General features: G+C 38.9%; 1 protein-coding gene across 1 annotated transcript in view; it reads right to left on the bottom strand.

Annotated features, from left to right (window-relative positions):
* Window positions 1-2,183: 2,183 nt before the first annotated feature.
* LOC127634024 (TGF-beta receptor type-1-like) overlaps window positions 2,184-24,860 on the bottom strand; it is an 88,082-nt gene continuing 65,405 nt past the window's right edge. The window contains exons 6-9 of the mRNA XM_052113419.1: window positions 19,841-19,997; window positions 18,231-18,355; window positions 17,898-18,028; window positions 2,184-7,653 (exon numbers count right to left, since the gene is read on the bottom strand). Coding sequence (XP_051969379.1) covers window positions 7,528-7,653; window positions 17,898-18,028; window positions 18,231-18,355; window positions 19,841-19,997 — 539 coding nt within the window. The 3' untranslated portion in view covers window positions 2,184-7,527. The remainder of the gene's footprint in view (window positions 7,654-17,897; window positions 18,029-18,230; window positions 18,356-19,840; window positions 19,998-24,860) is intronic.

The following is a 24,860-nucleotide window of genomic DNA, read 5'->3' as shown; positions in this document are numbered from 1 at the left end:
TAATGCTGTTTCATGTTGTGTTGAAATTACAGCAATTACTAGATGCCAACAGAGATTTTCCTCCGGGCTGTTCTTGTCCTCGGACACCGGAAGTTACACATTTCCATGGCAACCCTCATAACACCAAAATGGCTTTATTGTTGATAACACCAAAATAAAGTGTCAAGAAAAAGTATGTGAACCCTTTGTAATTAGCTGGTTTTCTATATTAACTGGTCATAAAATGTGATTTCCTGTGACAAACACAATATTCTTAAGATAACAACACACAAACAATTATATCCTGTCATGTCTTTATTGAACATATCGCATTAAACAAGAAAACATTCACAGTGCTGTGGAAAAAGTAAGTGGTATAATAACTGGTCGATCCTCCTTTGGCAGCAATAACCTCAACCAAGCATTTCAGGTAACTGTGGATCATACCTGCACAACGTTCAGAAGAAATTTTGGCCCATTCTTCATTACAGAGCTGCTTCAGCTTAGCCATATTCTTAGGATGTCTGGTGTGAATGGCTCTCGAGGTACAGTATTCCACAGTATCTATTGGGTTAAAGTCTGGGCTCTGACTGGGCCACTCCAAAAGGTGGATTTTCTTTTTTTGAAGCCATTCTCTAGTGGATTTACTTTAATGTTAGGGCTATTGTCCTGCTGCATCACCCAACTTCTACTGAGCATCAGCTGGCGCACAGCCACCCTGACATTATCCTGTAGGATACCTTGAAAAATTAGCAAATTTATTTTTCCCTCGATTATGGCAAGCGTTCCAGGCCCGAAAGCAGCAAACCAGCCCCAAATCATGATGCTCCCTCCACCATACTTCACAGTTGGGATGATGTTTTCATGTTGGTATGCAATGCCCTTTTTACACCATGTGTAGTGCTGCATGTTCTTCCCAAAGAATTCAACCTTAGATTTATCAGTCTACGAAACATTTTCCCAGTAGCGTTGTGGAGTGTCAAGGTGGTCTTTGTCAAACTTCAGGCTTGCAGCAATGTTTTTGTTGGAAAGCAGCAGCTTCCTTCATGGTGTCCAGCCATGGACAGCATACCTGTTTAATATTTTCTGTGTAGACTCATGAACAGATATGTTAACAAGTTCCAATGATTCCTTCAAGTCTTTAGCTGTCATTCTGGTAGCGTGCTTTTTTTACTTAACTGAGCATTCTGCGGTGTGCCCTTTGAGTCATTTCGGCTTGACGGCCACTTCTATGGAGAGTAGCCTCAGTACTAAATCGTCTCCATTTATAGAAAATGTGTCTAACTGTGGACAGATAAATATCTAAGCTCTTCGAAATAACTTTGTAACCCTATCCAGCTTTATGCAAAGCAACAATTCTTGATTGTAGGTCTTCTGAGATCTCTTTTTTGTGAGGCATGGTCCACATCAGCAGATGCTTCTTGTGAATAGCAGTCAAAATATTTGAGCGCTTTTTAAAAGTCAAAGTAGCTCTAACCCACACCTCCAATCTCGTTTAATTAATTGGATGCCAGATTTGCCAACTCCTGAATCTAATTAGCTTTTGTTAACGTCATTAGCCTAGGGGTTCACATCCTTTTTCCTCTATACAATGAGAATATTTAAATTATGTATTCAATATGTGCAAGAACAATACAATAATTTGTGTTATTAGTTCAAACATATTGTATTAGTTCATTATTGTAACTTAGATGAAGATCAAACCAGATTTCATTGTAAGTAATTCCGAAGGGTTCACATAATTGTTTTGCCATTGTATGAATCACTATATTAATTTAACGCTGTGTTCTTGCAAAATATTTACACACATATTGCACATAAACTCCCATTAAGATCAAGTTCACCAGTCCGTGGTAACATGGTTAATAATCATAAAGATTTTAGAAAGGCTACATAAACTATAACATTTTGCGAAAACAGTGCCTATATCTTGGGCTATTGGTTATCTTTATTTTTCCTGCCCACACTGCCTAGGTGACATAAACAGAAAAGGAAAGAGGTTTCAAAGGTGGAGTGAATTCTTAAATTTCAATGAAAATTTACATAGGCAAACTTTTTTTTCTCTTTAGAATAGGGTGCACTGACAAACCCAATGTACTGTGTAAATTGGGTAATTTCTTTTAATGTTGACTTCAAGAGGAAACTGAAGAGGAAAAAAAATAAGCCAGGAAAGCAATGAAACAAGTAGACATATATAAAGGTTTCACCATTTTTTTTTTATTCACACCCATCTCTACTCCACTATGTTAGAAAGCGACATCAGCTTCACTCTGCTATGATCCTATGCAGTTCATTTGTACATCTGTACACAGCTATAAAAACTCAATACATAATGCTTTAGAAATCACATGGGGCACAGGTTATACTGTGTCTTTAATGCAGGCTCTCTGAAACCCCCCCACACATCTAATTTTGTCCAGAATTTTCTTTTTCTTTTTTGGAAAACAAGGCATTTCTATACAGCTGAGAATGAGGCATTTAAAGGGCATAGTATGACATCAGTAAAGCACTTATAATTCATACAGAACAAAAGAGATAAACAATAAAACCAAATAATGGTTTAAAGAAGGAATATACTGTTTGGACAATAATACAATACAATGCCATTGACAAGTACCACCGACATAAAATGTCATTTCAGCATTTCAAAGAAACATGATTTGGAGTAAACAAATCAAATATATACACTGAGGTAAAAACACATTGGTCTTCAGAGGAGGTATTCTTGACAATTTTTTTAACTTTTCCTGAAATTATTTGTTTTTCTTCTTTTAATTATTATAATTTTTTTTTAAAGTGATGCAAACATTAGAAATAAGTCCCATGCAGTGCATCATTCTAAATAAAATAATATTAATAATAAAAAATAAAAAAAACACATATAGTAAAACTTAGACTAAGATATAAAAATAAAACACAATAAAGCTTTCCTCTTCCATTTCACAATGTTTTATCAGCTGCCACACAAACTGACCAAATGAAATGCACCTGGGATAACTCTTTAACTAACAGTCACCTTTAAATGACCCAGACTTCTGCCTTGTGCTTTATGTTTACCCTAAATTGAGGAACCCTCACATCCTCGTACATTTTTAGCAAATTACAGCAGGCCTACATATGGTTTTCGAAATGCATGATTTTTGGTGCTGCCGGTCCACCGTCCCTCAAGGGTCTTTCTCACAGTGTCTGGATATTGGCATAGGTGTTTCAACAACCTGTAATAAATACTACTGCAAATGCTATTGGAGAGCCTGAGGACTGTGTCACCCTATACATTTGCATAAATAAGTGAAAGACTTGTGTTTCTGCACAGCACCTTAAAAAAAAAAAAAACGGAAAAATGGCATACCTTTATTGAAACTATGCGAATGGTGCTGTACTTGGTGGCACATTGCAAGGAACGTTGCAGCTTTTAAAAAGTTAACATTCACATCAGTCACATTTGGGTTAGACATATACACCCATGGCCTTGACTTGATCACACAAAAGCTGTGAATTAATCCTCCTGACACTACGTAATATGTACCGAAACACATATGTGTGCATTATAGAGTGAAACATTTGCATAATTCGCCTTCAATCATTGAATTATTAATTAAAAGCTGCAAGTAAAGTCTGGGTCAAAGAAGGGTACCCGATGCAACCTCACAGACATCTGGTCTGGCTACTGAATAAATCTCCTGGCATGAATGAACTCTTTCCCATGCACTGCAAATGAGTTTGAAGGAGGCACAAAAGTTGTTGACATCAAGAGGGATGTTGGCTGCGAAAGGGCGAGACAGAGAGTGCATGCCAGAGGGACACAGAAAATCTGTGTCCCTCTGGCATGTATCTCATTTCCTAAATGTTTGACATGTATAGAAAAATCTAGCTACACTAAAAGGGAATGGACTATTTGAAAAGTGCCTCACTGTCTCGCCCATTTGTGTGGAACCAGAGTTAACATGATTTTTCCAAGTAGGACCTGTTCCTGGATCAACATTGCTATTATCATATCAGATGTAAGGGGTAGGGAAAACAGTAGGGTTGGAAATGTTTATTTTCGGGGCGAACTAAAGAGTTTAAGGATAGATTATTTTAACAAAAGAACATTGTTCCAGGACCAACAAAAGATGCTGCATTAAAAACACATCTTGTAATCACGTTAGCCGTGGAACCAGAGGTGCAATGGTATGTTTTTTCTGTCAAGTTGTAGCTGGTGTGGCATGGCCTTCATGGCCAATAGCATACCTGGATGTAAATGTTACCATGTTTGAATTTAAAATAAAAGGCTGCTGGTGAATTAGGATGTGTTCGACTTTGATGAGAGACGTGGCATAAACGGGAGAAGAAAAGACTGTTGAAAGTTTGTCGAAGAAAGCTTCACTGCACTCCCATTCCCTTAAACTACCTTATCAATTTCTCTAATGTTTCCCTTTGAGCTCATATCCTCTTCTGGTAGCAATGTCCATTATGTTTTTGTGAAAATGGGTTTTATTTACACGTTTTCCTTTCTTTAATTTTCATTAACAAACTGTACATGACATAGGGCCAATAGCCTGACACATGTTATACATACATATTTATATACCTTTAAAAAAATGTATAGACACTATTTCCTATCCACACATTAAAAAGTACTTCATTCAGGAATTTAGCATTTGTAACATGTAGAAGTCATTAATTCATTCAATCACTGTAATGTTCCATACAAACATCATATGGAGTCTCCAACAAAACAGCATCCAATTATCAAGAAGTAACAGACCATAATACTTTCTATCCAACAGACTGGTACTGTTTTATTTACAAGAATGTATTCTTTCAACTAATGCCATCTCAAACAAGCTCTATAACTCATAATTGCGATTATTTTAAAACCCGAAATCACTCTGCATATGGTCATTACTACAAGAGAAGTGGGTTCTTTTACACTCAAATGAAAAAAAAAATAATAATAACACTAATAATAATTTAAAAGAATTGGACTGAGAAACCCTGTTCTGAAAATGTCAATTATCCAAAAGTAATCTGGGCAATTCATGTTACCTGGTAGGTAGAATTCAGGTAAATTGGGCAACTTTTTAATTACAAAAATTATAATAATAATTTAAAAAAATAATTTGACCTGCATTCAAGTACTAGTGTATACTTAGTAACACTTTACAACAAGGTTGCATATTGGTAACATTGGTTAACTAAATTAGTTTACATAAACTCATAATAAAAAAAAAAATACTTTTACAGAACCAATCTTGGTTAATATAAATTTTTAACATACTAATACATTATTAATAGAAAAAGTTAATTAACATTGACAATGAACAATTGTATTTTTAAACAACAAAGATGAATAAATGCTGTTAAAAATATTGTTAATTGTTAATTAATTTTAACTAAAGTATTTAATAATGTTAACAAATACAACCTTATTGTAAAGTGTTACTGTTTACTTGCTCCAGAAATGAGAATTGTAATGCATAGCAGTATAGACAGAAGACTGACCAAAAAACTACTGCAACATCAATTAACATTGAACTTCAGTAATTGCCAAACCAATTAAAATATTCCATTTTTTTCAAAGGGCTCTTACTTCACTATAATGATGAACGCAATGAATGTATAGTCGGTATAAGAAACTAGTTACGTTTTTACAAAAATAGTGTCACTAAAGATGTAGCGCTGCATGTAAATAAAATTTCAAGATGTACACTTAAGCACTGTATCTTCAGAAGTGGATAACTTGAAAAATAAAAAGTGTACAGAAACTGGTTTAACCAAAGTTCAGAGAGCCATTTCAGTTTTCATACATGAATGCAGCTATGAAAAACAATGCTATCAAATATCATCCAGCTACGAAACACTAGACAGCCAGCTTGTTTGGGTGTCAACACAGTTCACCTCCATGGACATATAAACTGCTTGATCTTTTGCTACATTTATGTATTCTGTTACATACTGTATTGACCCTCCTGTGTTACTATAGTTGATTCAAACTGAACTTTTTACAACAAAACAAAAAACCTCGACATGTTCGATTGGTCCCTTAAGCAGTCCTTGAATTCATTATTCTCTTTTTGTTTACATTCTATTAGAAAAAAGTAGCTGGACAATGTTGGAAAACCTATGGCTTAGTAAATATCCATTTGCTATATTTAGAATGAATGTACCTTACCATTTTTGCACACTGTGAACAAAAGCTTAACTCTAAGAACTATCCTAATCATATGTTTTTATTGGGCAACTTTCAGTAATGCTATTGGTTTCTTTCAATATCTCTATTGTTTCTGTTTTTCAAAGTCCAATCCCTGGGCTGCTCTTCATTTTCTTTGCATCAAGTGACAGTTACATAGTCCTTGCTATACTGAATCCTTGATATAGTAGTTTTGCAACTCTAAGCTTTGTTGAAGCATCAGCAACAATCTGCACTGAACTGCAGACCCTCATCAGTTTCCCAGTTTCGACCAATCAAACAAAGAGAACAAAGGTGGGTGTCCGATCACTTGAGTCAGTCATTGGTTTCCCATTATGCAGCAATTCCATGAAAAAGTACATATTGTCCAAAAAAGAAGCTGTAAAATGAGAAGAGGTCTGGATTGTTGTTGTTACATCCCTCAGTGCTGCATCAATGAACATCATGAGGCAGAAAATGAAAAAAATGGCACCAGTAAATTTGAGTGTGGCGGCCCCTTGTGCATAAGAGACATCACATAAGAAACTTAAAGAATCTCTCCAACATCAATACTTTAAGACCGGCGGCGGCTGAAGGGGCCAGCTCACACCATGAGGGTGGGTTTTTTCAAAGCAGTGTCACTTTCTGGTAACACCTGGCTTGGAAGGCATGGTTGTCATCGTTGTTGAAGTTGTAGTCGTTGTTGCAGAGCAGTAAAAATATAAAGTAGATAATATTTATCTATATTGCATATGTCACAGCATGTTTGCCAAGACTAAATGAGGTCATGTCCAGTTTAGTTTTTGCAAAAACTAATGAAAACGAAAAGAACGAAAACATTTTCGTTACGCTGACCTGAAGAACTGCAGTGATAAGTGAAAAGGATATCAAGGTGCAAAAAAATACGGTCCCAAAGAAATGAGTCAACCACAAAAAGTCATCCCTCCATGGGAGAAAAACAAAAAAAACAACTACAAATCTATCCAGTCACTGAAGAAGCTAAATGTATAAATAAAATAAAAAACCCTTCCTTGCAGGGCAGCTTTTTCCCAGCACCCAGGAGGCTAGTTTCAGTATCTGCCATGCTATTGTTGGAGTCTGGTGCTGTGCTCCCATAAAAAATGATATTACACCATCTTCAGGGCCAGCATATCAACAAGACCAGATGTGGGATATAGTTATTACATCAAGAGTTCATGTTCTCTAAGACCCACAGCAAGTCCACACGCAACATTAAGACCAAAAGGAACGCAAAACAACTGCAAAACTTCATTCAAAGTGCTTGTGTCCTCTCTTGAAGACAGAGGATTATGCAATAAAGGAAAATGAGAAAGGTAATGAGAACTATCGTGATCATAGTTTGACGGTAAGTCGAGTGACTTTCCTCGACCGCTGGCCTACATTTTAATTCCCTCTTGTTGGCTGAGCTGGGATAAGGTCTTTTTGATGCGCAGGGCGGTGAGGCGAGCGGCTCCATTGGCGTACCAGCACTCTCGCATGATCTTGGCCATCACCCGCAGAGCCTGTAAACGAAACAAGAGACATATGTTAAAGACTCCATGAAAATGCTTGATGAGCAAACTTTTTTTTCCCTTGTTGACGTATTTCTAAAATATATCGGAAATGAAACGAAGGCCTTGCCCTTTTATTAAAATAGCCAGTAGCTTGAACTCGATTTACCAATCAGAGAGATTTGCCGATTGCAGTTGGAGGACGAGTTGATATGAGAGCCTTCAAGCCCAATACTGCACTCCCCGTTGTGTTCTGAACCTACATCAGTCACGGAAGATCGTGTGGTGTTTGCAGACGAAGGGGAATTCAGATAGACAGATGCTTACATTTTTCATAAAACAATAAGAAACATTGTTAATTTGAAAGGTTAATGTGCTGCTTAATACGGTGCCTGCTGTATGTACAAGAAGAAAGTCCAACATATGCCTATATTATTTTAATAATAAAAATGTGTCAGTATTTTACTTCACGGTGACATGACGATGGTGGCGCTTTCTCAAGTCGACAAAAATTCAAACCAACATGCACTGTTTCAAGTATGGCCGCAGATCAGTCAGCGCTAGGGCTGAAACGATTTCAACAACGTCGACAATAAAATTATTTAAAAAAGAATTACACAGATGCACTCTAAACTGTCCAAACAGCTTCAGGTGTTGTAGATCCCAAAGTATGAGGGAATTATAATGCATAAATACAAAGTAAATAAATACAGAAGCACTCTCGTTGTGGAATAAGTGGAGCTGGAGCAGCTGCTCCGCTTAAACAAAACTTGTGTGTCAGGCGTCTTTTAAGGAAACACCCGGTGTTACATCTTATTAAAGTTCAAATAATATGGAAGCAGATCATGTAAATAACTACAAACGCCGAAACTGCTCGCTAACAATAGGATGTTTATGCAGTCAATTTCTTAACTGAATTAAACTTAATAAAAAGTATTATTTCCCCCCTTTTCATTAAGTGAATGTCATATAGTGGTATTTTTAAAAGATGATTATTTTCCCACTTTATTCTTAGTAAGCATGTTTAATACAACCTTTTCAGTCGAGACACAAGCAGAATAATCAGTTAAGAGATCATTATTAATTGTTGCAACAATCACAGAATAGTTGAATAATCATTCTAATAATCGTTAGATTAATCGATTATCGAAAAAACGTTAGTTGCAGCTCTAGTCAGCAAAGCGCTGTATGAAGCCGAACACACCTATTGCTAGTCAGAAGTAGGTGGTATTAGGAAGTGGCAAAATCAATTACATCCTATCAGAGCATATCTGATGTTTCATGGAACAGGATTTTTGACCAATGAGATTTCACTGTGGGCGGGAATACCCAGTGTGACACCACAAAATGAAAACCAGCAAATGTCAAAATGTCCTGTGACTCATCACGGTTAATTAGGACAAAAACTCTGATTTACTTGGAGGAGATGGCTTTTATTTCTTATACATTCATTGCTGAACCACAAGCATCCTGTAGGTAATATTGTCGAGTCCAAAAGTACATCTAAAATGTTGTTTATGTTTAAGATGTGTGAAAAACACTTATGGACTGTTCAGACCACACACATTATTATGCTAAAATGTAACAGATGTAGCGCAGCGAAAAGAACAGAACACAGATGTCTGGAGATGTATTTTTAAAAGATGATGTTCTTTTTAACCTGACATGGCATCTACAATCAAAAAAATGATTTTTGCAGGTTGTTCAGTTTACTTAATTAAAATGAACTAAAGCAAAGCAAAGCAATTCTAGAACATTTTGTCACAACTTGATTTCATTGCATTCTTTCCAATTCAATTTGTAAAATTTAATTTTACTTAATCCATTTGAGTTTGGACTACATGAATAAGTTTTGTAGCATTTATGTAGCTTGCAGTTCATTTACATTTCGCAGCATGTTTTGCATGAGACTGGATGGGGTGAACAATTGTTAAAATTAAGTGTTATTTTATGCATTTATGAGCAAGATGAGAATAGGAGATTTGTTAATGTTTAATGTTCTGTTATATTGGTATTTAAAAAGAGTGTCAGTTATGCTGGAGTTTTGGGTTACCATCATGGTGAAGAATGGCACTTGTGCTTAGGATGAGGATGGACTTTCACTTTCAAGTGATGATTGATTCAAGTGCTGCTTCGCTATATAAGCGTTTGCTATCAAATTGACAATGCAACAATTTCACTGTCCTTAAACTTGCTCACCTAGCATAAAATGATAATTAATTAAATGAAGTTGGACCAACATAAGAAATATAATTGAATGAAACATTAATCAGTTTAGTTTGATGAACCAAATAAAGTTACAACTACTACAGTACATTGATTTGACCTAATCCAATTCAATTATTTTGACTGAATGCAAGAAATTTAATTGCTAGTAAAAACGTACAAATTCAGTTAAGTAAGGGTAATGACAAAATTTTTGGAGCGTAAAAAAATGTGTCCTTCCTGCATGACATGCTGCAAAAAAATTGTGAAACGCAACAATGGTCAAAAACGCCCATCTAGTGCAATTTACATAGAAAACAACTGAAAAACCTCAGATTTCAATGTAGATGACATTTATCACTTATGAATTCATTGCTAAACCACAAATATACAAATAGCTTTCAGTCCAAAAGTGCATCTGAAATGTTTACATTATAGATATGACACATAAACACCTTCGGGTGTTTGAATGAACAAGTTCTTGCACTAAAAATAGCTAGACACAGCACAATGGACAAAACACAACATAGGTGCCTCGAGGTGCATTTTTATTTTTTATTCTTTTCAACCTGACACGGAAAACTATTTTCCACAAAAAGTTTTAAAAAACTATCAACTGTCTTAGTATCCAACATTGAGGTTCATGCCAGTTCAAACATGCTAGAATGAATACAAATACGCTACTATAAACATTTATGTCCCTCTGGCCATTATCTGCACATCATCTCCTAATTACTTCAGCGAGAGTCCTCCTCTAAAAGCCCTTAATAAAGAGAGTTTGACAGAGCACCGCGCCAACAGATTTACTCATCACTTGGATTTTTCTTGGATACAAATTAGACAAAGCAAGCAAAAGAGCTTTTTATACTCGGCAAACTGATACCAGCGTACAAAATGCACAACAATCTCTGAAAAAATGTAGCTCTCTTAGGGGTAATTACTCACACCCATATTCGGCTCATGGTGTGTAAGTATTTTCTACAGAATGTAAATCTAATTATTTCCGACGAGACAGCGCTACCTAAACTGAATTGAATAAATTGTATTTAGCTGCCTCCAAATCACATTCTTGCTCACACAAATCGAAGAGTATCACCGTAAGTTATAAGATTAAGCCTTAAAAAACAACATGAAGTTTTTAAATAAATGTTTTTATTGTTTTTCATTTTTTTTAAAGTCTAATAAACCTACACAAGTGTGAACAATCTGGCACAGTCTGATTTTAATAAAGCGGTTCCACTGAACCTTGGGCCCACCACCCATTGGAGGAACCGCAGGAGTCGGGTGCGCTGCCATACGGGCGGCAGTGAAGGCCGTGGGCCTCGACGGACCAGACCCGGGCAGCAAAGGCTTGCTCTGGGGACGTGGAATGTCACCTCACTGGGGGGGAAGGAGCCGGAACTAGTGAGGGAGGTGGAGCATTACCAGTTGGATCTGGTGGGGCTTACATCGACGCACAGTTTTGGCTCTGGATCCGTACTCCTGGATAGGGGATGGACTCTATTCTTCTCTGGAGTTTCCCAGGGTGTGAGGCGACGGGCGGTGTGGGGATACTCCACGAGTCCCCGGCTGACGCCACTACGTTGGAGTTTACCCGGTGGATCGAGAGGGTCGCCTCCCTACGCCTCACGGGTTGTGGGGAAAACTCTGACTGTTGTCTGTGCATATGCACCGAACAGCAGTTCAGAGTATTCGGCCTTCTTGGAGACCCTGAATGGAGTCCTGAATAGGGCCCCAGTAGGGGACTCCATAGTGATGCTGGGTGACTTCAACGCACACGTGGGAAATGACAGGGACACCTGGAAAGGCGTGATTGGGAGGAACGGCCTCCCTGATCTGAACTCAAGTGGATGTTTGTTATTAGATTTCTGTGCTAGTCATGGATTATCTATAACAAACACCATGTTCGAACATAAGGATGCTCATAAGTGTACGTGGTACCAGAGCACCCTAGGCCGAAGGTCGATGATCGATTTTGTAATCGTGTCGTCGGATCTGAGGCCATATGTTTTGGACACTTCGGGTAAAGAGAGGGGCAGAGCTGTCAACCGATCACCATCTGGTGGTGAGTTGGGTCAGGGGTGGGGAAAGACTCTGGACAGACCTGGGAAGCCCAAGCGAGTAGTCGCGGGTGAACTGGGAACGTTTGGAGGAGGTCCCTGTCCGTGAGATCTTCAACTCACACCTCCGGCGGAGCTTTTCAGGCATCCCTGCGGAGGTTGGGGACATTGAACCGAGTGGGCAATGTTCAAAGCTTCCATTGCCGAGCCGCGGTGGAGAGCTGTGGCCTCAAGGTTTTAGGTGCCGCAAGGGGTGGTAACCCTCGAACACCGTGGTGGACACTGGTGGTCAGGGCAGCCGTCCGACTGAAGAAAGAGGCCTTCCGGATTTGTTGTCCCGGAGGTCTCCGGAGGCAGTTGCAAGGTACCGACAGGCCCGAAGGGCTGCGGCCTCGGCCGTGAGGGAGGCAAAGCAGTGGGTGTGGGAAAAGTTCGGAGAAGCCATGGAGAAGGACTTTTGGTCTGCACCAAAGTGCTTCTGGAAAACCGATCCGCCACCTTAGGAGGGGAAACGGGGAACCATTCAAGCTGTATACAGCAAAGATGGGGCGCTGTTGACCTCAACCAAGGAGGTTATTGGGCGGTGGAAGGAACACTTTGAAGAACTCCTAAATCCCAACACGCCCTCTATGGTAGAGGCAGAGCCGGAGGATGATGGGGATCAGATTCTATTTCCCTGGGGAGGTCACTGAGGTAGTCAAACAACTCTGCAGTGGCAAAGCCCGGGGATTGATGAGATCCGACCAGAAATGCTGAAAGCTCTGGATGTGGAGGGGTGTCATGGATGACACGCCTCTTCAACATTGCGTGGAAATCTGGGACAGTACCTAAGGAGTGGCAGAACGGGGTGGTGGTTCCCCTCTTCAAAAGGGGGATCAGAGAGTGTGTGCCAACTACAGGGGTATCACACTTCTCAGCCTCCCTGGTAAAGTTTACTCCAAGGTGCTGGAGAGGAGGGTTCGGCCGATTGTCGAACCTCAGATTGAAGAGGAACAATGCGGTTTTAGTCCTGGCCGTGGAGCAGCACGGACCAGATCTTTACTCGCCAAGGATCCTGGAGGGGGCCTGGGAGTATGCCCATCCGGTCTACATGTGTTTTGTGGATCTGGAGAAGGCGATGACCGGGTCCCCGGAGAGACTGTGGGAGGTGCTGCTGGAGTACGGGGTGGGGGGTCCCTTCTTAGGGCGATCCAATCCCTGTACGTCCAAAGCGAGGGCTGTGTCCGGTCCTCGGCACAAAGTCGAGTTCATTCCATGTGGGGTTGGTCTCCGCCAAGGCTGCGCTTTGTCACCAATCCTGTTTGTGATATTCATGGACAGGATATCGAGGCGTAGTCGGGTGGGGAAGGTGTGCTGGTTCGGTGGGCTGGGGATCTCATCGCTGCTTTTTGCAGATGATGTTGTCTTCATGTCATCATCGGTCCGTGACCTTCAGCTCTCACTGGATCAGCTGGCAGTCGAGTGTGAAGCAGCTGGGATGAGGATTAGCACCTCTAAATCTGAGGCCATGGTTCTCAGCAGGAAACCGATGGAGTGCGTACTCCAGGTAGGGAATGAGGTTTTGCCCCAAGTGAAGGAGTTCAAGTACCTCGGGGTCTTGTTCACGAGTGAGGGGACAATGGAGCGGGAGGTTGGCCGGAGAATCGGGGCAGCAGGGGCGGTATTGCACTCGCTCTATCGCACTGTTGTCACTGAAAGAGAGCTGAGCCGAAAGGCAAAGCTCTCGATCTACCGGTCAATTTTTGTTCCTACCCTCACCTATGGTCATGAAGGTTGGGTCATGACCGAAAGAACTAGGTCAGCGAGTACAAGCGGCCGAAATGGGCTTCCTCAGAAGGGTGGCGGGCTTCTCCCTTAGAGATAGGGTGAGGAGCTCAGTAATCCGTGAGGAGCTCGGAGTAGAGCCGCTGCTCCTTTGCGTTGAAAGGAGTCAGTTGAGGTGGTTTGGGCATCTGGTAAGGATGCCCCTGGCCGCCTCCCTAGGGAGGTGTTTCAGGCACGTCCAGCTGGGAGGAGGCCTCGGGAAGACCCAGGACTAGGTGGAGAGATTACATCTCCACACTGGCCTGGGAATGCCTCGGGGTCGCCCAGTCAGAGCTGGTTAATGTGGCTCGGGATAGGGAAGTTTGGGGCCCCCTGCTGGAGCAGCTGCCCCCGCGACCCGACTTCGGATAAGCGGTTGAAGATGGATGGATGGATGGTTCCACTGAAGTCCAAGGACCAAATACAAAATTACCTATTACCTATCTTGGGGGGAATATACTATTATATCCCTTAAGAAACTGCATAACAACCATTTACATATATTCCACAAGACAAAATAATTGAAACTTCACAAATAATATGTATTATGTAATTTTAACTTTATTATAAATATACATTCACTGAGCACTGTATTTGGAACACTATGGTCCTAATAAAGTGCCCACTGTGGTCTTCTGTTGTTGTTTTGCATTTGAATTTGCCTCAAGGTTCAACATGTTGTGCATTCTCAGATGCTATTCTGCTCACTACAATTGTACAGAGTGGTTATCTGAGTTACCGTAGCCTTTGTCAGCTCAAACAAGTCTGGCCATTCTCTGTTTACCTCTCTCATCAACAAGGCTTTTCTGTCCACAGAACTGTCACTCACTGGATGTTTTATGTTTTTGGCACCATTCGGAGTAAACTCTTGAGACTGTTGTGCGTAAAAATCCCAGGAGATCAGCAGTTACAGAAATACTCAAACCAGCCCGTCTGGCACAAACAATCATGCCACGGTCGAAATCCCTGAGATCAACATTTTCCCCATTCTGATGGTTAATGTGAACTTTTACAGAAGCTCCTGACCTGTATCTGTATGATTTTATGCATTTTACTGCTGCCGCACGATTGGCTGATTAGATAAGTGTAGTAGGTGTACAGATGTTCCTAATAAAGTGCTCAGTTAGTGTAAATGTTAAATAGTAAAAATAAGTATAAAATAATTAAAATGTAATACTAAACAAAAAACAAAATGCTATTTTTTTCATCGCTCTTATTTTGTAAAAAAAAAATATATATATAAGCATTTACAGATTCTGCAAACATGTAAACTTATGAGCAGAACTGTAATTCGCACCCCACATTATCCGATACAACATTTTCCAAAGACACAGATCTCTTTGCACGTATCTGCGTTTACTGGCTAACCTGTAAATGAGAGGAGAATACAGAAATACTATCTGCTTAAAATGCTGCACCAAACATTAAATGTCACTCGTACTGAAGAGTCATGCACTAGATACGAGGTCCTACAACACAGTTGGAAAGAAACAAAGACAGTAATATCCATTTATGTGAACGGAAGGCAAGACAAAGCAACACAAATCTCTATTTCACGGTTTCTCAAAATAAATAAATAAGAAAAAGTTCTTAATATGATGCAGACAGATCTTGCTTCAAGACCCATATTTTACACTGGACATCATGTGGTAGCTCAACACAGAACCTGAATTGAGTTTACAGAGTTTATTGTGCAGAAATAAATATAAATGTCCATAAATTAAACACTGAAATGTATTTTTGTTATTTATTATACTTATTATTAAACAAATAATTAACTCTCATTTCAAGCAATCCCATATTTAATGTAGTCTGAATCATTTTCTTTTAAATTATGTAGTTTTGTTCATGGTATTTAAAGGATGAGGGGATGTCCATGTTGGCACCTGCCTATTTTGGCTAGCTTATACCAAGTGACATTAAAGGTGCTGGAAGTGATTTTTTTCATGGAAAGGTATGCAAACAATTTTCCTACTCCCTGAAAGATATTAATTAAATAAGTGTTGTGAGATAAATCACCAGTCTCTGACAGCTGTTGACTCTGTAAACAGCAAACAAAAATGTGACCGCTAGTGGGCCTGGGTAGCTTTGGCGCTGACTACCACCCCTAGAGTCGCAAGTTTTAATCCAGGTTGTGCTGATTGACTCCAGCCAGGTCTCCTAAGCAACCAAATATGGGGTAACCTCCTCATGATTGCGATTAGTGGTTATCGCTCTCAATGGGACGTGTGGTAAGTTGTGCGTGGTTCGCGGAGGGTAGCATAAGCCTCCACATGCGGAGTCTCCGCGTTGTCATGCACAATGAGCCACGTGATAAAATGCACAGATTGGTGGTCTTAGAAGCAGAGGTAACTGAGACTTGTCCTCCGCCACCCGGATTGAGGAGAGTAACCGTGCCACCAAGAGGACCTACACCAAGTAGTGGGAATTGAGCATTCCAAATTGGGAGAAAATGGGATAAAAAAAATTAAAATGTGTCCTTATTTTATTGTGCTGCGAATTATTGAGGCTTAATGTAATTTTTATGCCATGTTGCTCATAATAGTTGTCAGTTGAGGGTGCTATTTTGCTGCTGTTGTTTTTGACAACCGTTTCTGCTTGTGCCGCTCTTAATAAAGCTAATTTGGTATCTTTGGAGTGCGGGGTTTTGGAAAAAGTGTGCATGGCTAATCCAGCAGCTCATCTTGTGAAAAATCTAGAACGGCTAAAATCAATTACACCACTAATAAGTTTTGTCAAAATACAATAGAATTTGCTTTAGACGCACAGCATTTGATGTCAATCTCTTTTAAAAGTTTAAAATATTATTTAATTTGCCATCCTAACCATGCACAATTGTACGGTTAGTTGCGTGTAAATAAATAATAATAATAATAATAATAATATCCTGCTGTCTACCACCTTATCAGATCAGATATCCAAACCTACTTTTGGGTCATGACCCACCAGATGAGAAACGCTGGTTTGGATTACAGAGCAGTGGTATCGTGGATTAAATCCAATCAAATTGTGTCCATCCCAAGTTAAAAAAAGACACCACTGAAGACAGAACAGAGCATGTCGGGATCTCCTTTGATGACCGGTTGGAGAGCAACAGACGGGAAACCTCTCAAGCCACTCCGGTGGGGATTGTGGTTTGCTCAGACAGAAGAGTGTGGTGTCTCCAATGACACAAGAGTGCACAAATGTGGGAATTTAAATGAGAGAAGATAGCCATTAAGATTGAGTAATGCTACATCCTGTGCCAGGGAGCGGCAGTGATGTGATTACCCCTGAAAGAGAGGCCAGAGTTGTGTACCACATAATGAAATGCTGACGTACACGTTATTGATCTACAAGGGGAAATTAAAATTCTTCTTGAAAAATGTTAATAAAAAAGGATATATTTGGTGAACAGAAAGCCATACGCATATGTACAGGGGGCCCACAAAACATTTGGGCACTTTAGCAACACTTAAAAATCTATGAATTTCATTGCATTTATTTTATGAGTGGCTTAAATTAATATTCCGGGTTTAATACAAGTTAAGATCAATCAACAGCATTGTGGCATAATACAGATTACCACAAAAATGTATTTTGTCTTGCCCCTCCTTATCATAAAAAATAGCTAAAATCTGGGTTACAGTGAGGCACTTGAAAGTGAAAGGAGCCAATATGTAACCTTTAAAATACTCACTATTTCAAAAGTATAGACATAAACAATATGTGTTAACATGATTTTAGGGAGATAAATTAGCTTACTAACCTTTTATGTGTAAAACTATAGCAAAAAAAACAACTTGCAATGATGATGTAATAACAACAAACCCTAAAACGACTGTAAAGAATTACAATATTAACAACTTTACAGCTCAAATAAAAAATGAGTTTTAACAAAAGAATTAATGTGCTTTTATAAAATTACAAGCTTCATATTTCTGCCTTTGAACCCTCCAAACATTGCCCCCATTCACTTCCATTTTAAGTGCCTCACTGTAGCCTCAATTTTTTTTTCAAAGAAAAGGATCGAGGGACAAGTCAAAATAATTTTTTATGGTAATCAACATCATGCCACAAATGCTTTTGATTGAGTTTAACTTGTACTCAACCCGGAATATTCCTTAAAGGTCCAAATAATGGAGCCAACTTATGTACACTGATTCATTCAGACATACAGTATTTTTTGGCAAAGTTGCACATGCTTACCTCACAGCTTTGCCACCTGTTTGGAATGTTGGGTCGTAATTTCTGTTCACACACGACTCTCCTCATTTCCTCCACTGACGGGTCGGACTGTACCAAGTCATAGTACGGCAGCTGGTAGTCTTCATGAATGCCTGTGGAAAAACAGTGTTTCGTCAGACCAGGGCTGCAAGCATAAGGACAAATATCTCTAGATAATCTATAAATTAATACACTGATGATGAGATTGAAATATTTGTTAGAAAGATTACATAATACTTTACATATAAGTTGAATTGATAATGGAGAAAGAAAGTACATGTATATGTTTAGGGAGTAGAAAAAAAAGCCTGTTACCTCCGATAGAACATCTGCTTGCAATTTCCCAAAAGACGAGACCCATGGCATAGATGTCTGCCCTCTTGAAAGACTCAAAATGCTTCATATTTATTGAATCGTCAAGTACCTCTGGGGCCATATACCTGTTGAAGAGTTATTTTATTTCAGAACACAGTAAAATAATGCTAATCCTGAGCTGAGCAGATTTATGCACAGCAACCTAATAATAAAGAAGAGTCGTCTTTTTCAAGGTTTATTTTATTGGTACTCGGCACTTATATGAACACAGTTTTGTCAAGGGCCGAGGTATACTACTCACAATACAACTGCACCCCTGCTGTGTCAATTATTTAGGACTTAATCATAAGTTAAAAACGTTTGCCTTTAGGTCTAGTTTACTGAAGGGAACAGTTAAAGGAAAGGGCTGAAAAATTGTGTCAAAAACCTGTATGATTTTTAAAATAAATTGGTGGAACACAGAAGTTGACATATTGGGGAATGTCCAGAGTGCATTTTCATAATGGGAACGGAGGCTGTCAAGCACAAAAATGGGGAAAAACACCATAAATGTCACATACGTAAAAATAGTTTTCTATGACTAAATCCATACAATAGTTTGTGTGAGGAAAATAATGAGATTTAAGTAATTATTAGGTGGATCTCTTAAATCTCATTATATTACAATATGGTGCATGTTGTGCCGGGTCTGACGTCAATGGTGACCTTATGGCACTTTTTGTCATTTTTGAAGCTCGACAGCAACCGTTCCTTTTCAGTTCGTTATCTGGAAAAGAGCAGCCAGGGCATTCTGCAAAACATTTTCTGAGTTCCATGAGAAAGAAAAAAACATATGGGTTTGAAACAACATGAGGATAAGTCAATTCATTTTGGGGTGAACTACAGTACTAATTTAAAAAATATGTTGAAATACCACTGAAACAAACATCTAACAAAATGTCTTGGACGTAAAGACAATCCTTAAGCCTTTCAAATGTAATGCTTTGTTCCATCAAGCCGTTATAATGCCAGGAGCAGGGAATAACATTACAAGGTTGTTGTGAAGTCTTTCACAGGACAGAAGGACATTAAAATGACTAATCTTCCCAAAAAATTCAGCTGGGTTAATCCATTTCTTGATCATGATTCATCTGGACAAATTCAAGGTTTTGGTGGGGTGGAGTTCTGGCTGTGAGCCCGAATAGTAGCTGGGTTACCAGAGATCCTTCCAACTCTAAAAACGTGACAATGTCAGACCTCCCATTGCCCTTTAAGAGGCCCTTCACAATGAGCATGATGAGAAGAAGTGGGCACTTTTTCATTCTCTTCTGTCGACTAATTACATTGCCAAGGCAAATGGGTTAAGGAAACAGAGATTGTTCCTTTTCAACATGCTAATTTAATTTAACGCCATTTCAAAAATGCAATTACTAAAAGAATTGTTAATGGAATCTTTAAGGAACCGCAATCGTTAAATGGATTTGGGATCAAAACAGAATTGTACGTTGTACAACAGTTCTCATCCTTAACTGTTGGTGGAAGACATTAGAGACAAAAGAAGTGAAGTATCCATTTTAGTAGAAAAATACGAACCTCAATCAAACAGAAGTTTCTTGACAGGGGAACATTACCTTTTCGTGCCCACTCTGTGATTAGGTGCAATATCGATGGTATCGGTGGCTGAGTCGTGGCGTACAGCCAAGCCTAAGTCAGCAATACAGCATGTGCCGTTCTTCTTAACAAGAATATTCTTCGATTTCAGATCCCTGTGTGCGATAGCAGGCTTGCCTGAAATCAAATGGAGGAATAGAAGGTCAGAGAAGTTCACAATTTGAAGAGAAAGAGTTTTAAAGAAAAGCAACAGACAAATGATCAATTAAACTAGGACTAGAGGAAGGTATTCTTATCTGGAAATGTATGCCATGCCACTTTTTTTACATGCACCATAGTAATTAGCATTTTATATTAATACAGATTCATTTAGAAGATGCTTTTAATCAAAGCAATTTAAAAATGAGGAATACCTGCACATGGCATTACCTGTTTATTTGGTCATTTACCATGGCATTACCTTGTTTTCTGAACATGCACTATGGTATAACTATGTTTTTTTAGACATGTACCGTGGTCCTAACATGTTTATTTGGATATGTACCAAGGTATTACCATGTTTTTTGGCTAAATATAAATGGTACCTCCATTTTTACTTGGACCTGTACCATTGCATTATCTGTTTATTCGGACATGTACTATTGTATTACCATGTTTTTTGGATGTACCATGAGAGTACCATGTTTATTTGGGCATGTTTCATAGTACTAGTTTTTTGGACATGTATTATGATACTACCACAGTCAGAAAGGAAGAGAAACTGGTTAATCCGAGTATCTGCTAGCTGCCTTTAGACGTCACACAGGTAACAAACTACAACACAGAGACTGTATCACCTAGATATCATAGAGACTGTGCCTGTTCCCAGAATTACCAAATACAAACCCCTCACTAAATAATGTAGGAACAATTTGATTAAGGTCAAACTTGTAAAAAAAAAACCAAGATAACCAACTTTATATTTCTTCTAAACCAACAAAAATTCACAATTCTCCAAATTAGCAGAGTGTATCAATGAAATCAAAGACTGGATGGCCAGAAATTTCCTTCTACTCAATTCTGACAAAACAGAGGTACTAATTATTGGACCAAAAACCTGTAAAAATAAATAATCATAATTTATTCATAATGTCACAGCAGATAGGGTCAAGGGCCTTGCTCAAGGGCCCAACAGTGGTGTCTTGGCGGTGTTGGGGCTTGAAACCCTGACCTTCTGGTCAGTAACCCTGAGCCTTAACCGCTGAGCCACCACTGCCCCTACATTCACATGCATTGGCCGGGAATCGGACCCGGGTCTCCCACGTGGCAGGCAAGAATTCTACCACTGAACCACTAAATAAGCCGCTTAAATATAATTTGACTCTCGATGTATGCACTGTTACGTCGTATTCTAGAGAACTTGGGTGTTATATTTGGTACCGATCTGTCCTTTGAAAATCCAATTTCCAATGTTTGTAGAACAGTATTATTACACCTCAGAAATATTGCTAAGTTATGAAACATGCTCTCTGTTGCTGATGCCGAAAAACTAATTAATGCGTTCATGACCTCAAGACTAGATTATTGTAATGCATTACTGGGAGGATGTCCAGCAAGTTCAATAAATAAACTTTAATTGGTTCAAAATGCAGCTGCCAGTGTGCTGACTAGAACCAAGAAAGATGATCATATTAGCCCCCTTTTATCGTTGTTACATTGGCTACCTGTTAAATTTCATAATACTTACAAAATTCTGTTAACTACGTACAAAGCTTTGAATGGTCTAGCTCTGCAGTACTTAAGCGACCTTCTGACACACTATATTCCATCACATTCATTACGATCACAAAATTCTGGCTTGTTAATTGTTCCTAGAATATCAAAACCCACAAAAGGAGGAAGGTCCTTTTCCTATTCGGCTCCTAAACTATGGAATAGTCTCCCAAACACTGTTCGAGATGCAGACACACTCCCTCAGTTTAAGTCTAGACTAAAGACTCTTCTATTTAGCCAGGCATACACCTAATCTATCAATCATTTACAATTAGACTGCTTTAGTTAGGTTTGCCATAACCAGAAACATCTATCATGATCATGGTAACATGGTACTTCAATTTGTATTTGGACCTGTTTCATAGCATTACCTTCTTATTTGGACATGCCCCATGGTATTACAATGTTTTTTTGGACATATATCATGGTACTACCATAAACAGGGTTACCAGAGTCGGCCAGATCTAGCTCTGTTCCTGCTTGTTGTCGGACTCCACAGCTATGTGTTGTCTGAGTGATGACGACTAAATGGGTGGGTGCAAGCCTGATATCACTTCAGTCTTTTACAATGGACTTCAGACGATGAACTGATGCCAACTCCAACTGTAAGATATGCCACTGCCTGAACCTTGTACTTAGGATGGACCTCACCGAAATTATCTGACAGTTGAACTGCTATGCACCTCATTGATCTCTGCCTACACCTTTGTCTATTGATGGACTACACTCTAGAAATGGAATACATAGACTATCTTTTAATTGCCAACAAAAGTCTTCATCAGCCAACTAACAAAGGACGACGCATCTATGAAGTCAATCATGGATTAACTGCAGAAATTCACAAAGACATTAGTCATTAATCTTACATGGATCTTAACACTTAGTTTACCAATCTTAAACCATAACCTGCACTGCATATAAATAACTAAAATTGCCATTATATTCATGCTAGTAAGTCAGAGGGGAACTGGCCCCCCACAGGGAGTCTGGTTTCTCCCAATATTATCTTTCTCCATTAACGAACATCTTATGGAGTTTTGTGTTCCTTGCCACAATGGCCTTCAGCTTGCTCACAGGGGTTCTAAATACAATTACTATTTAATTATTTAATTTTTATACACAATTTACAATCATATTTAATCAAAGTACACAATGATCGCTCTAAGACTTTATAGATATTACAGTAAAAAAAATGTAATGCATGCTTTTCTGTAAAACTGCTTTGAAATGATGTGTGATGTGAAAAGAGCTAAACAAATAAAAATGACTTGACTTTTCTAGACATATACCACATGTACTACCACATTTTTTGGACACTACCATTTGATTCAATCACTGTACTATGGTACCACCATAGTACTTTTTATAAGTGCAGGGAATATCATACCACTATGGCCATGCAATAAATTCTGGCCTAAAGCAGTGGGGAAATGTCAAACATATCACATTCAAAACAAATGTGAAAAATTGCAAACCCCTTACAAACAAACACATACACAGTCATGTGCACACTGGCACACCTCTGCACACCCCTCACGTGCATGTAAACCCACACAAGCAAGCATTGTGTTCCCTAGGGGACCATTTCACAGTGCCCCATGAGCTAAATAACCACTTTTCATTATTCGCTGACGGTTAACTGCTGCCTCAGCATGTATCTACTGCATGCATGTTGCTCTAACCTTCAGGCACACAGGGGAAACCAACAGAGTAGTTTGACAGGAACACTATAGACTTACTCTGTTCCTCTGCCTTCACAGTTCTAAGACTACATGCAGATTAGTGTTGCATTGCAAAGAAAATCTTGAGGGCTGTTTCAAAGCATGACCAGGAATTTCTCTCACATAAGACTAGATTTTTACACTTTCTGAACTAAATTTTAGTGGTGCTTGCTTATGCAAAAAGAACCTGTTTAAAAGAATCATTAATTCTGTAGGAAGCGTTGTATGTTTTGCAGTGAAGATTCAAAAGAACTGGCTCATAAGAATCATTCGTTCTGCAATCAGACTACACTGGTCACACTGTATGTTTCGAGCTGTAGATTCAAAATAACCAGCTCAAAAGAGTCATTTGGTTATGTATTTTTTTTTTTTTTAATGGAACCAGGTCTGACTATGACTAGGTAGTTCTAAGTGGTTGCTAGGGCATGGCTAGGGTGTTCTGGGTGGTTTCTAGTTGATAACTTACTGGTTCAAGTCAAAAGAGCCCACCCCTATATCTCTATGGCATCTGAATATTCTTAATCTGGATTCCACTTGCACCATGCGTTCCAATACAGCTCTAGTGTGATTGGGCAGAAACTGTTAGCACTTACCCATGCAAATGGAAAACAGCACTTACAGATTACATATTACTTACAAAGTTGTTGTTACGCAGATAACAAAAACGAATTTGCATTTATAATTTAGTTGAATCTGTCCCTGACCCCCTCTGATGCCACATCAACACTAATACGTTTTCAGATTAAAACTCTTGTTTTCCATTTCCAAACATCATTGTTTTCTTAAGTATGCAGTTCTTGAAAGCATTATGAAAAGTCTTTTACATGAATTACATGGTTTTGATAAAGCCTGAGCAACAGTATGTGTGAAAGCTTGTCTTTGCAAGCACCACTAAAAATGCATTACTTTTCAGCAGTCTTAAAAAATTAAAACTTTGTTATACCTTTCACGCTACAATAAGCCATGTTAAATTGATCTTAAAATGCTTGATTGTGACACTCTCGAAGTGTAATGGGGCATTATATCTTAATTATATGAATGTAATAAAGCTGCTGTGCCGTTAAATGAAGCTTGCTGCAATTGCAAAAGCCTCAGTTGATGACATAATTATTCAAGAAATCCCATCAAATAGTCATGGCCGCTATACACGCAGTCTAAATCAGTCTCAAACCAGCAAAAATGCTTAAATGTTTGGACCTGGAGAATTAATAAGTAACTTAAAAAAAGACTCCAACTACTATTTTGCTACATTTTACAAAACAAAATCCTTCCCTGAACCTATGGTGGGTAAATAAGCAAGGCTTGTAAAGCTGAAATATTGATTTGACATTAATCGAATGAAAATAGCAAAGCCTGTCAGCAAAGGAATTAACAGCTCTCTATAAATGAGCAACCAAAATAACATCTGCTATGGCTGACGTGGTGACAACATCCCACACAGGCGCATGCTAAGGCTGGACAGGGAGTGAAGAGGAGCCACAATGTTCAGTTTAGTCCCTTTTATGGAAAATGAAAAATCTCTTGAAAACTCCTGTTTAATTTCAAAAGTTTTGCCAACATTATACTC

This window comes from Xyrauchen texanus, chromosome 41, assembly GCF_025860055.1.
Source record: "Xyrauchen texanus isolate HMW12.3.18 chromosome 41, RBS_HiC_50CHRs, whole genome shotgun sequence".
NCBI lineage: Eukaryota > Metazoa > Chordata > Actinopteri > Cypriniformes > Catostomidae > Xyrauchen > Xyrauchen texanus.
Note: the sequence above shows the minus strand (reverse complement) of the source record. Positions and strands in the feature narration are given on the sequence as shown.